This window comes from Vanacampus margaritifer, chromosome 13 (assembly GCF_051991255.1).
Source record: "Vanacampus margaritifer isolate UIUO_Vmar chromosome 13, RoL_Vmar_1.0, whole genome shotgun sequence".
Lineage (NCBI taxonomy): Eukaryota > Metazoa > Chordata > Actinopteri > Syngnathiformes > Syngnathidae > Vanacampus > Vanacampus margaritifer.
In genome coordinates this window covers 2,225,630-2,240,617 of record NC_135444.1, presented here as the reverse complement: position 1 = coordinate 2,240,617, position 14,988 = coordinate 2,225,630, and the positions used below count along the sequence as shown (strand labels likewise).

The window sequence follows — 14,988 nt, the reverse complement described above, 5'->3', positions numbered from 1 at the left end:
TAGTACAACCGCGTCTTCTTTACATGTGGAAATTGGATGGATGTTCAATTCTTCAATAAATATTTGAAACAAAACGGATCCTTGCAGCAACAAATCGTAGTGGAGGAGGAGGGGAGAAGAGGGAAGAAAGAAAAGAAAGGGAAAAAAATAGACAAGCCTGAGTAGGTTGCGAACCGTAGACCTGCGGCTTACAGGGAAAGCGCGCTAACCACTACACCATTGGTTTAAGTTAGGGTCAACAGCCTAAGAATTAAATCTTAAAACTAAGGTGACAAAACGAGATTTTCATATACCGGTAATCAGTTTTGTTTCGTTTGTTTCTACTTTTGGAGACTCATCAACCGTATTATTCAGTGGGTACTGAAGAGGAATAAAAGAATTTTGTCCTCTTTGCGTGTTCCAAAAATGAAGATAGATTTAATGTAAGAAAAATACACCTTTGCAAAAATGATTTTTTAATCAATCAGAGATCTCTGGACAGATAATGGTCTCTATCATCACTTAAACATCGTGGGATTCAGAGCGTCAAATGTAGCTCTTCCGCGTGCACAACGGTTTCTTATAGTTAAAAAGACCTCCTCTCTTTCATTTGTAGACAAAACATACTCTCTGGTACTTTTCCGTGAGCGATGGCGAAAACAGAGTCAGGTGTGGGTGTTCAAAACAGATTCTGTTCTCAAGGACCAACTGTGTTTTCGCACAAAGCGCTGAGAAGGAACTTTTTTAGACTAAACTAGTATATCCCAGCTTAAAGTCAAATTATACTGAGTGCAACACTACTCTACCTCTATAAAACATTTCAACATGGTTAATAAAGAATTAAAGTGTTAATAATGTATAACAATGGTTAATATATGAAATGAAGAAATTAAAAATGTTATATCTATCACTACTCATGGTATGACAAAAGGGCTGGGGGGTACACCAGACAAAAATGATTAGGAAACCCTGGTATAAACCATAACTCCAGTGAAAATAATTTGGCTGTACGGCAGATGACTGCAGTTGTTTGCTTGTCCAAATGTCAGCGGATGATCTTGATTAAAAGTGAATATAACCTTGGATGGAAATAAATAGGCTTTACACAATCAGGATTTTAGGGGCAGATTGCCGATCAATTACCAATTACTGATCGACAATATGTCTATTTAGATAACTTATTCACTGCATTTTAAAAATATTTGTATTTATTTAATTTAAACCAGGATAGTGTATATTAATGAACCTTTAATGAACGTGCTCATGGTCGGTTCGCTTCCCATTGACGTCTTGACGACTATATACAGTATGTAGGCTTTGCCCAACATGGAGTGGTAACACGCCCTAAGACAACAAAAGGAGCACTGATTGTGTCCGGCAATTATGCCTGCTGGCTAGTGAGAGAGATCTCTACAGTTTGAGCTGGTACCACTAAAATCCATTGCTAAATTTAAAGTATTGATAAGGGTGAAACTTCAGTAATTTGAGGCACTCTATTTGTGGTATTGTATCACAAAGGAAATCGGTACTGGTATTGATTAGCAGACTCACGCAAGGACCATCCAGTAGCGCCAATTTTTTTTTTTACTAATGGCCAAATTTTATTTGGGGCGACCCGCTACGGGTAAATGTGTATGCGGGAAACACTTAGCCTGGAAGCCACACTCATTCTGGGGACACATCAAGCGCATTTCTGAGATGGGGAAAACCTAACCAAACTGGCAGTGAAAAGAACCAGTCAGTGGAGAGCGGAAGTTGTGTCTTCTGGGCATGTCCTACGTATTCTGACCTAGTGTAGTTGCCGTAGTTGGCGAGCAACATTTGCCAACATTCTGTGCATTCTTGAAATGTGCATGTACTGTAATGCTTCTCCCATAATGTTAAATCCACAGACAGGGCGGGAAAATTTGAACCTGAATCCAGTCTATAGGCCAAAGGCTAGCAGGAAGTACCACTAAAACGTTGATCTGCTGAATTTAAGATATTTGAGTCATAAATGACCAAATAAAAAAGATCCATACATTAAATTGGGTGCCAAATAAACATTACAGTGGAACCTTTCATTCTTAATTTTAGTTGTGTGCAATCCAGTGAATAGGTAATGTTATTGATTATTTTTGTGTAACATTTTGGATCACTTGGAGTTTGATGATTGATTTTAAGATGGTAAATTGTTTAACAGGTAAAATCCTAATTTAGTAAGAGTGGCATTTACCGCCTAGACCTAATCTTAATCCCCAAAATAGATTATAAATAGTAGTTCTGAATTAAAAAAAATTAAATAAATAAATCTAAACTTGTGAATGGTTTTCAGGTGTTCACTTGCGATAATCCGGGAGCCTTTCAGAGCATCTACAGTCCGAACAGTCAGGACAGAAGAAAGACACTAGAAACACTCGCAGACCAGCTTGTCACACTCTGTGCCACATTGGATGAGTGCCCAGGTGTCCGATACAAAAGGTACGCCAGGGACAATGTATTGACTCAGATTATACACCTTGGCCTCAAGCAGAAACTCAGTTGAGATGTGAAAAGCTTGTTCTGATACAGCAGGATTTGATACCTAACCTTTATAGAGAAGGCGGAGGAGCATTAAAATAGTGAGTGTATTCTTCTTACCAGCGATAACTCATAGTAAAACATGTTCTCCACTAGAGATACCAACATGGAGTACGCTAAGACCCTTGCAGAGTTGGTGGACAACAAACTGTCCAGATACTATGAGATGGATGACAGCAGTAAGAAAAAGGTCAGACATCATCTTCACTGTTGAATGTTGACAGAGAAAACAAAGCTTTAGTTTTGGAATTACAGTACATTCTGATCTTGATCAGAATGTAAAAAAAAAAAGAAGCAATTCCTTGACATAAAGTCACATTAACTGCTGTTGGTTTCCACTTCCACCAGGAGAAGACTCAAGCCCAGCTGCTGATAGTCGAAAGAGGCTTTGATCCCGTCAGTCCTATCCTGCATGAGCTTACCTACCAAGCCATGGCCTATGACCTCATTGATATCAAGAATGCCACATACAAGTAATGTACCCTTGCAGTTTTGTTAGCTGCAGCAATGTTTTCAGTGCCGTAAAAAAACAAGCAACATAAGCACGGACAGTCGGACCCCACAATGATATGTCTCATTATCTTGATGACACAAACTGGATCTTTTTGTTGACAGGTACAAGTCTAAAGATGGCTCGGAGAAGCAGGCTCTGCTGAATGAGGATGACATGCTTTGGGTTAAGCTGAGGCACAAGCACATTGCTGAGGTGTCTGAGTAAGTCAGAGAAATCAATGGGAAGGGGAATGATGATCTGGGGCATGTACACATCTCCAATTGTTGCCCCCCACTCCTTCACTCCTTACTAGACTAACCATTACGTGAATGTGTTCCTAAACCAGACAAATCCCAAAGATGGTAAAGGAAATATCTGCTAGCAAGAAACAACCAGATGGGAAGGTACAGTTGCGCTTACTTGTTTTCACTCGCCTAACACTGAATTAGCCACACGTGCACAATCTAATGATACCCAACATTTTCATGGTACAGTTGTTGTATATGTCTTTATGTTGTATATGTCAGCCAAGTCAGCATTGCTTAAGAGAATTTGAGATAAATTCTCTGACCTTGATAAATAAAGGTTGACAGTGACTATATACCGTAAATAAATTAACAAAATTTAATGGATTTGTCATTGTGATAATATAAAAGTGCACTGCTTTCCTCTGAGAAGTATTTCTGCTATTTTGATTACCGTATGTTATGTAGCCTCGAGCGAAACAAAATAATAAATGCACCTACTGGTATAATCAAGTGCAAATCCCTACAAACTAAAGGTGTAAAATATTACCCCCCCCCCCCCCAACAAAAAACAAAAACCTCAATACAGGTAATTATCGGTATTCATCCTGATAATGATATGTATCCCAATATAGTAGGGCTGGGCGATATGGCCCAAAAATAAAATCTAGATTTTTACAGACATTCAGGACGATTACAATTTTAATCTAATAAACACAACAAACATTTATTTAAAGGTTTCATTTATTCAAAAATTCCTGTGCAAAATGTTTAGACAACAATAATGTATACTGATTCTAAATTAGTTTTGACATAAACTTAACATTCATAGTTTTTTCTTGCCACAATTAAGTAGTTGGTAGCTATTGTCAACATGTCTTGTAAAGTGCCCATCCAGCATTCTGCCACAAAAACATTTGAATGTAACACAACATAAGAACAACAGCTTTTAATAATCCAAAAGACAAAATTTGATTTCACGATTTAGAAAAATGTCAACGATTCGATTTTTAAAATGACGATGTATCGAATTAATTCGATTTATTGCCCAGCCCTATAATATAGTATTTAGGTCAGCATTAGCTTATTCAGAAAACATCAGAAAAAAAATAAATAAATAAAAAGTTCAAAATATCATACTTCACGGTAGTGTCCCACGTGGTGTTGATTAAATTACAACAAAAAAAAATCCAATTTCATATCTTTGTAGCCTGAAATGTGGCTAAAGGTCAAAAAGTTCAAGGAGATCTAATTTGCAGGGCACTGTACTTCCTTTATAGTTTTAGAATACAATTTTCCCTCTCAGATTACACATTAGGTAGAGACTTTGATCCTCTTGTGTATTGGAATAGATGCAAAAATACAAAATATTTACAGTAGTATATGTTTGGGTCCTATAGCCATATGCATTCCTTATATTTGTAATAGTAGACTTTGAGAACACTGTTGTGCTGGATTCCATCTGACTGTGAAGGTGGTGGGCGGAGATTACTGTACTTTCATCATAGCTTTTTGGTTAGAGATTTTGCAGCGCAGAAAACATTTCACTGATTATTTGTTTCTAATTTATGCATTAATTTATTTTCAGATCACCATCAGCAATTTGGCTCAAATGATGAAAAAGATGCCATCAATCCGTAAACAGCTGACACAGGTATGTTACACTGTGCAGTGCCTGGCTTTTGCACATCTCGGGGATTCCCCACTACACTCTAATGAAAGTGATACGTGGGTGTGGTGCCTCTTTTCTCGTAATGTGACATGTTTTTCACAAGGTTTACAGAATGTAGTGTCAGATCTGGCCTCTCAATTATAGTTTAACTCAGATAATGGATGGCTGGATGGATGTTCTTTGAAAAGCGTTGGATAGATAACACTAGCAGTTTTGATTATGTTCAATTCTGTTCTGATTGAGTTTAGATATTTTGTGTGTGCGTGTGTGTGTGTGTGTTGTAGGCCTACAGTAGGCCTATGTTGTGTGTATTGTTGCATCTAGGGATGTCTGATACCACTTTTTTCAAATCTTCAGTACTCACTGATACCAAGTGCCAATACCATTAGTACTTATGATACATAAAATGATAAATAAATAAAAATGACCTATATAGCCTAATTTTAGCAAATGTTCTTAAAATTGCTTGAAATTAATGGCAATATATTATTTCAATTTGCTCATAAAAGTCATTTTGCATAGGGCACACAATAAAATGAATTTAAAAAAAATAGATAAATAAAATGAAACAAATAATCCAGTTGTCAGGGAAGAGTCCCAATCAAAATGGTTGTACAACTTCCTTTTAAGGAATACAGTAGGGCTGCAACTATCGAGTATTTTAGTATTTGAATACTCAACTGAAAATTCTATTGAATATTCAAGTACTCAAATAAAATAGATTTTTGCTTGTATAAAGAGTAAGTACACAACAACAAAAAATCCCTTAATAATGAAAAACAAGTAAGTTTAATGCTTTTCTTTATTTTTTTAAGTTGTACACTTACATTATATGCCAGGGTAGTGATTGTGCATTTATGAATTTGGAGCAGTTGACCAGTAGGCCTAATAAGTCAAATTAAATAGGGTATTTTAAAGGCATTTTATCCTTTTGTGTTATCAGTTTAAAAAAAATAATAAAAAAAAGCTTGTGATGAATCTGCAGACACGAAACGCATTAGCTACTGAAGTATTGCCCTACAAGCCACATCTTAAATCGGGAGCCAGTTCAAACGTAACGTGGCAGCCTTCACATCACGCTAAGATAACATATACAACATATTTATCTATCGTGTCATTCGCTCCATTCAAGGCGCCTTGGGCGCAAATGCGGAAACTTACCCCAGGCCGACCCGGCCTGGACCAGGTTGAGTGAACGTGGGGCGGGAGCGGACCGCGGCGGCGGCCCCGCGGGGCGGATGGTCGGCCTCTTGGCCGAGCCGCCACCACTCGCTTGCCCGCAGCTTTGGGCCGGGCTCGCGCGAGTCAGCCGCACACTTGGCCTCGTTTGCCGCGGGAGCTCGCTCTCTCCGGTAATGATCCTTCCACAGGTTCAACTACGGAAACCTTGTTCGTTGTCGTCGTCGCCATTTCCGCATTCCGCTGGCACCTTCGATTTGTCTTTAATTACTTCGTTCCCGCTGCTTGAATCAAATAAGTAACATCCACTTCTTCTGCCTTCCCTTGCGTTGGGTGACATAAGTGGCTAAATTAAAAGTAGCCCGTAGTCAGCTACCTAAAGCATCAAATAAACAAGTACTCGAGGCAAGAAAAAGCCCTCGGATTTTTTGTACTCGATGTACTTGTGGCGGTCAGTAAATACAAAATAACCATTTGAGCCTTTAGTTCCTGACCGGAAAACGGCCACAAGAGCAGGGACTGATACCAGTATCGATATTCGTCGCGAGTACCGATACCATGAAATATACCAGGTATCGGTACTCGCTCATCCCTAATTGCATCTATTGTTTCATATTGTTTCTACTTCTGGCTCTTCAATTTTCAAATAAGAGTTAAATTGTCATCATAATGATTGATCTGTGCCCCTATTTCTTAATACTAGAAAACCGTTCACCTGCAGTTGGCCGAAGATTGTATGAAACATTTCTCCAACAATTTAGAGAAACTCTGCAAAGCTGAGCAGGTCTGTCTGAGCTTACTATTCTGTTTTGGTGAAATCATTGGATTACTTAGCTTTGCTTGAATTTAGTTGAGAGACGCTTCAGTTTAGTTTGTAGATTAGAAAGTTTTTTTTTTTTTTAATCATTCTTCATTTACTATCACTGCTGTAGGACCTTGCTGTGGGCTCCGACGTAGAAGGAGTGAAAGTGAAGGATCCCATGAGGACTCTGTTGCCAGTGCTGCTGTACCCATACAGCACCTATGACAAGATCAGAGCTGTGCTGCTTTACATCTTCAGCGTAAATGGTACATTTTAAAGCTTGGCCTGAAACCATAGAATCAGCTGATGAAATCTTTAGTCTGTAATATTGCCCAGTACAGTGGAACCTCTGAGTTTGAACGTCTTGGAACTCGTACAAATCGGACTTCAACCAAAAAATCGGAGTTAAAAAATGCCTAGGTTTGACCTCGGTCTCGGAGTTTGAACTCCAGAACAAAGCAAGCAAAGCCGAACATACCTTAAATGGGTAGCAGAGTGAAACCGAGCAATGCCGAATGCTCAAGTTGCGGTCATTGAGACAAAGCGCTCCTCATTTCCAGTCAGCGTGAACACTTGCAGAGGTGCTGCTTACATTTGCGAGTGCATTTTGATTTTTCCACGATAATTTTCTTTGACATGGGCCCGAAGAAAGACAGCTGTGCCAGTGGCAGCAAAGAAAAACGTGCAGTGCTACAAACCATAATGGATTTAGGAAGGAGATTATCGCGCCGTTGTAACTACCGTGACTGACTACTTCCGTAAATACTGGCACGAGGACCCCCCCCTTAGCTGTTCAACAACACGTCTGACATTAAGAACGCACGCAAGGACCCCATAGTAGTCTAACAATGTGCCCAAGGTCAAATACACCATTAACGTAGCATTTTTTATCCACTGATGCCATCACACCACAACAAAAAAGGTGAGGTATTTTTTGTGTGTAAATACTGTACCGGGTGTACATGTAAAAAAAACAAATTGAAATTAAAATGGGATTTTTTTGTGTTTGGAGCTTGGGAATGAATTAATTACATTTACATTATTTTCTAAGAGAATTTTTTTTTTCGGAGGTTGAACAATTCGGACTTTGAACACTTCACAGGAACGAATTATGTTCAAACTCCGAGGTACCACTGTATTGTGGAGAAAGCTGAACTTTAAAACAGACAGACATGAGAATGCTAAAGGACTTTGATAAGTGGGTATGACATGAAGACCATTGCTTGGTTTTGCCCAAGAGTAAGAGTAACTGCTTGCCCAGTGCATGGAGAGAAAGACGTGTTATGTACAGATGCTGGAAACAATGTCCAGATAGCTTAGTACAGATGAGATGACCATATAATGAAAAGTTACAGAATTTGCAAGGCCAGGCAGAAAGAAGTAAGATGAGCCATAATTAACACATTAATTAACATCACGATGTGGACAAATGGTTGAATGACTGTATTACGAGAAAACACAAGCAAGAGAATGTCAACAATTCTTAAGGCAAAGCAGTTGCAGCAGACTGGGAGCGCTCACCGAAAGTCAGCCTGTTGCTGATTGTCCTCTGGTTGCCGTTGCTGTCTAGGTTTTAGATTATACTGTACACCCCAGTCCCCTTATCTCTCAAACCTACAGCGCTCTGCTTCAAATAGTTTCAGCACTCATATTGGAATCCTATATATTTTGTACTTATTTTTTACAGTGAGATAAAGTTGGGTACTTTTTATTAAATATCGCACCAAGTGAAGATCAAGGTGACTAAACGGTATTTATCAGCTGTTGTAAACTATAGTTTGTTTCATGTGTGTCACCAGGAACAACAGATGAGAATTTGAACAAACTTATCCAACATGTGAAAATTGAAGATGAAAGAGAAGTTATCCTGAACTGGAAGGAGCTTGGAGTCTCCATCATCACGTCTGTATGTGGAGAATCAAAAGTGATTGATTGAACATTTACAACTAAATTGCTCAACGGAATGCTTCAACGGTTTCTTGAAAAACCAACATTGAGGCTTGTAGTCAGCGTTAACGCTTTATTTGGAATGTAATTCAATTTTGATTCTCATTTCTATTCTTTTCTACTTGTGATTTCAGCCCAGTTTCTTCTCCCGCAAACCTACCAGACGGGACCGTTCTGAGGAAGAGACTTACAAACTTTCCAGGTGGACTCCTGGCATAAAAGATGTAATGGAGGTCAGTAAGAAATAATTTGTTGGATTTTTGTAATCATTTAAGAGAAACCTGCCAAATTGTGCCACATCATTTAATGAATTTTAATTCAGAACAAACAATCTGCTTGCTGCCGAATATCTGTCAATTGAAGTGATAAGTGTGCATAGGAGAAGTTGAGATGTATGATGATGCAATATATTGGGGTGGGGGTGGACTTGCAACACAAGTGGTTAATGTCAACCTGAAGCAGAATCTGGGTTACTGTCCTACCACAGTTCTGTATCCCTTTGAAAGGCATTTTTGTTAGAAAATGATGAAGTGTTAACTTTTGTGAGGTTATTTGATTGGTTTGCTATACACTACTGCACAAAGAGCTGTAATGAAAATGTTGTGCTTTCTTTCACTTTTTAATTCCTGTGGAAGTTTGTGGCTTTGACACTTGTGACGATAGTTTGATTTTAAAGTTTGATTTAAAAAAAAAACTGTTTCTACAGATTGACTCGGAAAGCTGCTATTCCGTTGACGTTTATTATAACAGAACTGAAATTCAAAGCATCACGTGTAATCCAGAAAGGAATTACCTCCCAAGTTTGTATAAATACAAATAAATGTGTGTCTATTTTTGTTTGTTTTGTTATTTGAACCAAGTGTAGTATAAGCTTTAGTAAACATTGGCTTTCTTTCTGTACTGCTTTAACTAACTAAACATCGCCACTTGAGCTTGCATCAACCTTTGTATAATTGCATTCTTATATATTGTGCAGTTTTCCATACTGTATTACATTGTTACAGTGTTGAACATACTCCCATTAAGATAATAACAAATTAATTCCTCACCTGAAATTAGTATTTGTTTTCCCAATAAATACCAACGGTAACAGTATGTGACTGGTGTTCTTCACCTTTTGTCACATTAGCTCACAATTAAAAGTCTTGTAATTATCATGCTTCCAATTTTAGTTGCATTAAACCACATTTAATTTATCAAGAGATAGACATAAATGAGAACTGTTATTTTCAGGATGCTGTGGAGAACAAACTGGACACTAGGGAATGGCCACACCAGTCTGAGTGTCCAACTGCTTGGAATGGTTCCGGAGCTGTCAGGTGGGTTTGGTTTGAGTGTACCACAATGTGGTGAATGGGAATATAGATGCTGTGTTGTTTGCTGACGACCGAAAATGGAAATTGCCGGCGCTTTCTGGTCATCTTTTAACTCTTTGACTGCCAAAAACGTTTAATAACATTTCGTAAAATCCAAATGAGGGCTGCCAAAGACGTTAAAAGACATTAACTATGTTTTTTTTGTTTTGTTTTTTGGAGACGGGTGGAGGAAAGCCTTGGCCAGCTGTGCTGAAAGTATCAAGCAGATCGAGTTAGTATAATGACTATTTTTGGGCACTAGATGGCAGCAATGACTCTTTGGACAAGATCGGGTAGGCGTCAGTAGAAGACGTGAGGCGGAGCTAGAGTGTTGAGGGGAGAATGGCTGAGGAAGCGAAAATGGCGACCGGTTGCAAGCAGCTCACGCTAGAGCATTTTTTTCAAAGACGAAAAGCATCGACTAATGCTAAAGAGCACATTGATGACGACGATGATGATGATGGTGACTCCGAGGTTGACGCCGAAGTTGGAAGCGTTGACACGGCGGCTATGATCACGTCGTAAAGCCTCACCGGCTAGCGATGCTAACGCCGGAAAACGCGGAGGACAACCGAGCACGCTCAGGCGGACGTTCAATCGGACGACGAGTCCAATGCATATTCATCGGAGGAGTGGGTACAGTCTGATCACGGAGAATACACTGGTTCTGGACTACGATGCCACCATGAATGGAGTGGATAAGATGCATCAGAACATCTATTACCACCCGGTATAGGAACTGAAGGACATGACGAAGCCAGACGTAACACCACCGTAACGTCACCGTATCATGATCCTGATAGTACACTAGACTTGATGGCAACATGGCCAAACACACACTGCAGGATATACTTGCTATTCCCCAGAAAAAAAGGCCGGTAAGAAAGTGTAGCGTCTGCACGCGAAGGGACAATCGCAGTGAAACTAATCTGTTGTGCAAATCCTGCTGCGTCCCAAGGGGACGCAGGGGGAGTGTTACACAAAAAGAAAAACTGTAGTTGAAACATCCACACAATTGTAAATAGTACCACAGTTGCACACATTTGTAAATAGTTTGCCAAATTGTTTTGTCAACTTTGTTACACTGTTGAATGTAAATAAACGTATTTTGCTATCAAAAAACACTTTTTCATTGTTGGTGGTAGTGTTTTACAGAAGTAAAGCACTTTAGGTGTTTGTGGCATCATTCATGGAAAAAAAAGGTGTCAAATTCACTAGAGTGCATGAAATAATATTGTTTCATAAAAAGCTTGATTTCTCCGTATTTTGGTCCAAAACAGAGCATTTGGGTGAAACTAACCATTTTCTATTGTTGATTACTGAAAAACGGAATAAGGTAGAAACAAACATTTTTTTCTGTTGAAAGATGAGAGTTCAATCTTTCATTTGGTAGTATGTGTGTTTCCATAGTCCAAACACAACATTTTCTGTGGACCTTGAAAGATCAGTCAAAATGCTTAAATCGGCTGGCACCCACAGCATCCCTTTTCTGAAAACGGCTGGCAGTCAAAGAGTTAAGATTTAGGAGTGATGTCGCTACAAAATGAATGTAGTGAAAAAGGCTGTGTCATACTAACATACATTTGCACATGATGTGGCACAAAATACGATGCCCGAGATCCCAGGTTAGCCTATTATGTCCCAAGCCATTCAAGTCATATGTCACAATGACTGGGAAAAAGAAACATGATCCAATCAAAATGGCTAAAGCATTTTCAATTTGGCCTCTAAGTGTGGTACCGTGCATCCATTGTGTACACACATACAATGAGAACAAAAGAAAATTGTGATTGAATTCTATTAAAATAACTCGTTCTTCACAGATTGGGAATAATTTGTGCCTTTGAGTAGTGTAATCTTATCCTACCTAGGGCTAATGAATGGTTTTGAACACAGTTCACTTTTGCCCAAGGGTGCCAGGTTCTCTCTAGTTAGACTACAAGGAGAAAAAAACAAGTGAATACAACAGAGCCTTAGTTAGACAGAAAAGGCCATTGTTTGGCAACCTCAGCTGACACAAACAGTTGCAAGGCGCATAAGTCATCAAAATGCAATGTGTGGTTGCCCGATGTTTGCTTGTGTTGCAGAAACACAAGGAGCATATGTAATTCTGCCGTCACGAAGTGTCCGGTAATGACACCCCAGGTAGAGTTCACTGTAAAACTAAACACACAAGAAGAAGAATTACAAACTTGGTATATTTAAATATAATTTGTTTCGTTTATAAAACGTCGTTAGTGCTAATGCTTAAGTGATTGAAAGATCCCATTCAAATGCTAACAGGAAAGTCGCATCAACTTTGATATTGGTATTTCTTCAAATAACAAATAGTCACACACAAACGCTGTGGAAACACATAAGATAAGATAACACTACTTACAGGCAGAAAAAAATCCCGATCTGTGAAAAACTAATTATATAAATAGTGCAATCAATAGAAAAAAAACCCATACTGCCCCTTAGAGGCCAACATGCTCAGGAACAGTCTTTTTTTTAAAGTTCCATTATTATAGTATACAGTACTCTTATTTAACTTTTTTAATCATTTAATTTCTCCTTTTAAGTTATATATAAAGTTTAATTTTCAATGATTCAAGGAATTTTCGTTTGCTCGAAATTGAAGCATATGAATATCCAATATCCAAATATACTAACACATTTTTCCACATGGCATCACACAAAATACAATCCCTGAGCTCCCAGTTTAGCCACTACGTCCCAAGACTTGTGAGCATAACAAGATAAAATAAATATGATGAACAGATAAGGGTAATGTAATGCTTAAAACTGAAAATGAAAGTGGGGAAACAATCAAAAAACTTGAACTATGAATTCTGAACTAGTTAATTTTTGGAACAATGAACTTAGTTCGAGGGGAAAAAAACTAAACTAGTTCATTTAAAAAAAAATTTAACTGAACTTTGAACTCGTTTGCATAGAAAATGAACTTTCCCAACACTGAAGGTTGCAAAGATGTTCAGAAACAGTTTACATTTCTAAAAGTTATACTATTGCAAATTTGATGAGAGAAGCTGTCAGTCTTCCTTATACAACATAATGTGACCATGTATGAAATGGTCTTCTAAATCACAACCGCCCACGGGAGACTCGCTGAAGATTTGAGTCCAGCCAAAAGTGAAGATGAAACTGACCGATGATGACTCATTCAGAGCCCAATAGCGAGTAAAAGTTAGGGACCGTCCACAAATTACATATTGCAGGGTGACAAATGTGGGACTCAAGTTACCATTTACATACGTCACCCTGGAATATGTCATTTATGGACTGTCTCTAACATGGACGGTAAAGATCCGGACAAATTTTACTAACTCTGCCAGCTACAGTACTTTTTGTTGTGTTCAGCATGCTTACCCCTACATTAGGAGACACCACCACCCAAGAAAGCACATGAAACCATACATGCTGAGGATTATGCTGATCAGAATTGGCGCAGTATTTGGTGACAGAAGACTGTATTGTTCTTGCCTCTTACATCAGAAAACTTGCATTTAAATGAACAAAGGCGCCCGTTGCTTACGCACTGGGTACGTCATCGCGATCACGTGACTGGATAATGGTGCTGCCCCGGTTGTGTTATTACAGTATTTTGATACTAATCAGCTTTAAGAGAGATGTTTTTAAAGCAATCGTAACAACTCTGGGTGTCCATCTTCCGTAAACAAACCTCTCGCAACATTACATGAGAACGTCCTACAAGAATTACGAGATTTCACGAGACGGGACGTTGCAAGAATTACGCCTCAGAAGTGAAACACCTACAAATCGGAATTGTGCTTTATCAAATTTTATTAAATATCGCTTTTATTTAGCTAAAAACTGTAATGGAAACTCAGCTTGTGATAGATTTTGATCATTTGATTGCCATAATATGCTCTTTGCCCCACAGTGCACGTCAGAAACATAAATATAGCGCTCAGGATGAACGTCGGACGGGGTCACGCCTCATCATCTTCGTCATTGGAGGAATCAGCTACTCTGAGATGCGCTGTGCCTATGAGGTCACACAGACTGTCAAATCCTGTCAGGTCATCATAGGTGTGTACTGATGTGGCATTACACGTGCAGCAGATTAGGTACATTTAATTTAGGTGATATAGGTAATTGTGATATTTTATAGTATTTATGTAAGTCAAGCTTAATGTTTTAATTCTATGGTGTTTGACAGCCTGAATTCATTTTGTGTTTCACTTCTAGGATCTTCCCACATTTTGACCCCGACCAGTCTACTGGATGATATCAAGGCCCTGAGCAAGCATCCTATGGAGACTTTCACAATTGAAGAGAGAAGCAATGACTAAAATGTTAATCAACTAACAGACTCCCCAAATTTCCTGTCCTTCCCTTAATGTTATCATTAGTGCACTCAACAACAATAAACCTTTATTGGGGACATGAAGGGAATGTATTATTTTGTTTGTTGTTTTGTGTATTCGCATGTTAAAGAAACTCAGTTTGATTTACACCATGGCTTTCCCTTAAGGAAACTGTGTACCGGTAGTTAAACGTGAGGATTGGGATGGTTGTTAGAGCACATGATTTGTTCTCACCCAGTCTTGTAGAAAAATCCTGGTAACTACCTTTTTCTAAGACGGAATGGTGGAAGACATTAGCGCTTCATTAATGTATATATTGTATGTAAGTACTGAACCTCATTTGAGCACTTTTTTTTAAGGTGCTGTATTTGTTTTGTTTTTTTAATTGAACAACTGACTAATAAATGGATAAAGTGGTTCAAA

At 38.6% G+C, this 14,988-nt stretch overlaps 1 protein-coding gene across 6 annotated transcripts in view; it reads left to right on the top strand.

Annotated features, from left to right (window-relative positions):
* The window catches only part of stxbp3 (syntaxin binding protein 3), a 22,056-nt gene extending 7,068 nt beyond the window's left edge, over nt 1-14,988 (top strand). For 3 of the 6 annotated variants that reach the window (XM_077584674.1, XM_077584680.1, XM_077584677.1), the window contains 13 exons: nt 2,294-2,439; nt 2,635-2,728; nt 2,887-3,011; nt 3,154-3,252; nt 3,378-3,435; nt 4,865-4,930; nt 6,831-6,911; nt 7,060-7,195; nt 8,729-8,853; nt 9,011-9,109; nt 10,110-10,195; nt 14,139-14,287; nt 14,447-14,988. In XM_077584674.1, coding sequence (XP_077440800.1) covers nt 2,294-2,439; nt 2,635-2,728; nt 2,887-3,011; nt 3,154-3,252; nt 3,378-3,435; nt 4,865-4,930; nt 6,831-6,911; nt 7,060-7,195; nt 8,729-8,853; nt 9,011-9,109; nt 10,110-10,195; nt 14,139-14,287; nt 14,447-14,550 — 1,368 coding nt within the window. In that variant the 3' untranslated portion in view covers nt 14,551-14,988. Of the gene's footprint in view, nt 1-2,293; nt 2,440-2,634; nt 2,729-2,886; nt 3,012-3,153; nt 3,253-3,377; nt 3,436-4,864; nt 4,931-6,830; nt 6,912-7,059; nt 7,196-8,728; nt 8,854-9,010; nt 9,110-10,109; nt 10,196-10,411; nt 11,511-14,138; nt 14,288-14,446 lie in introns of those variants that run through there. The other 3 variants (XM_077584675.1, XM_077584676.1, XM_077584679.1) reach the window with 3 other exon arrangements.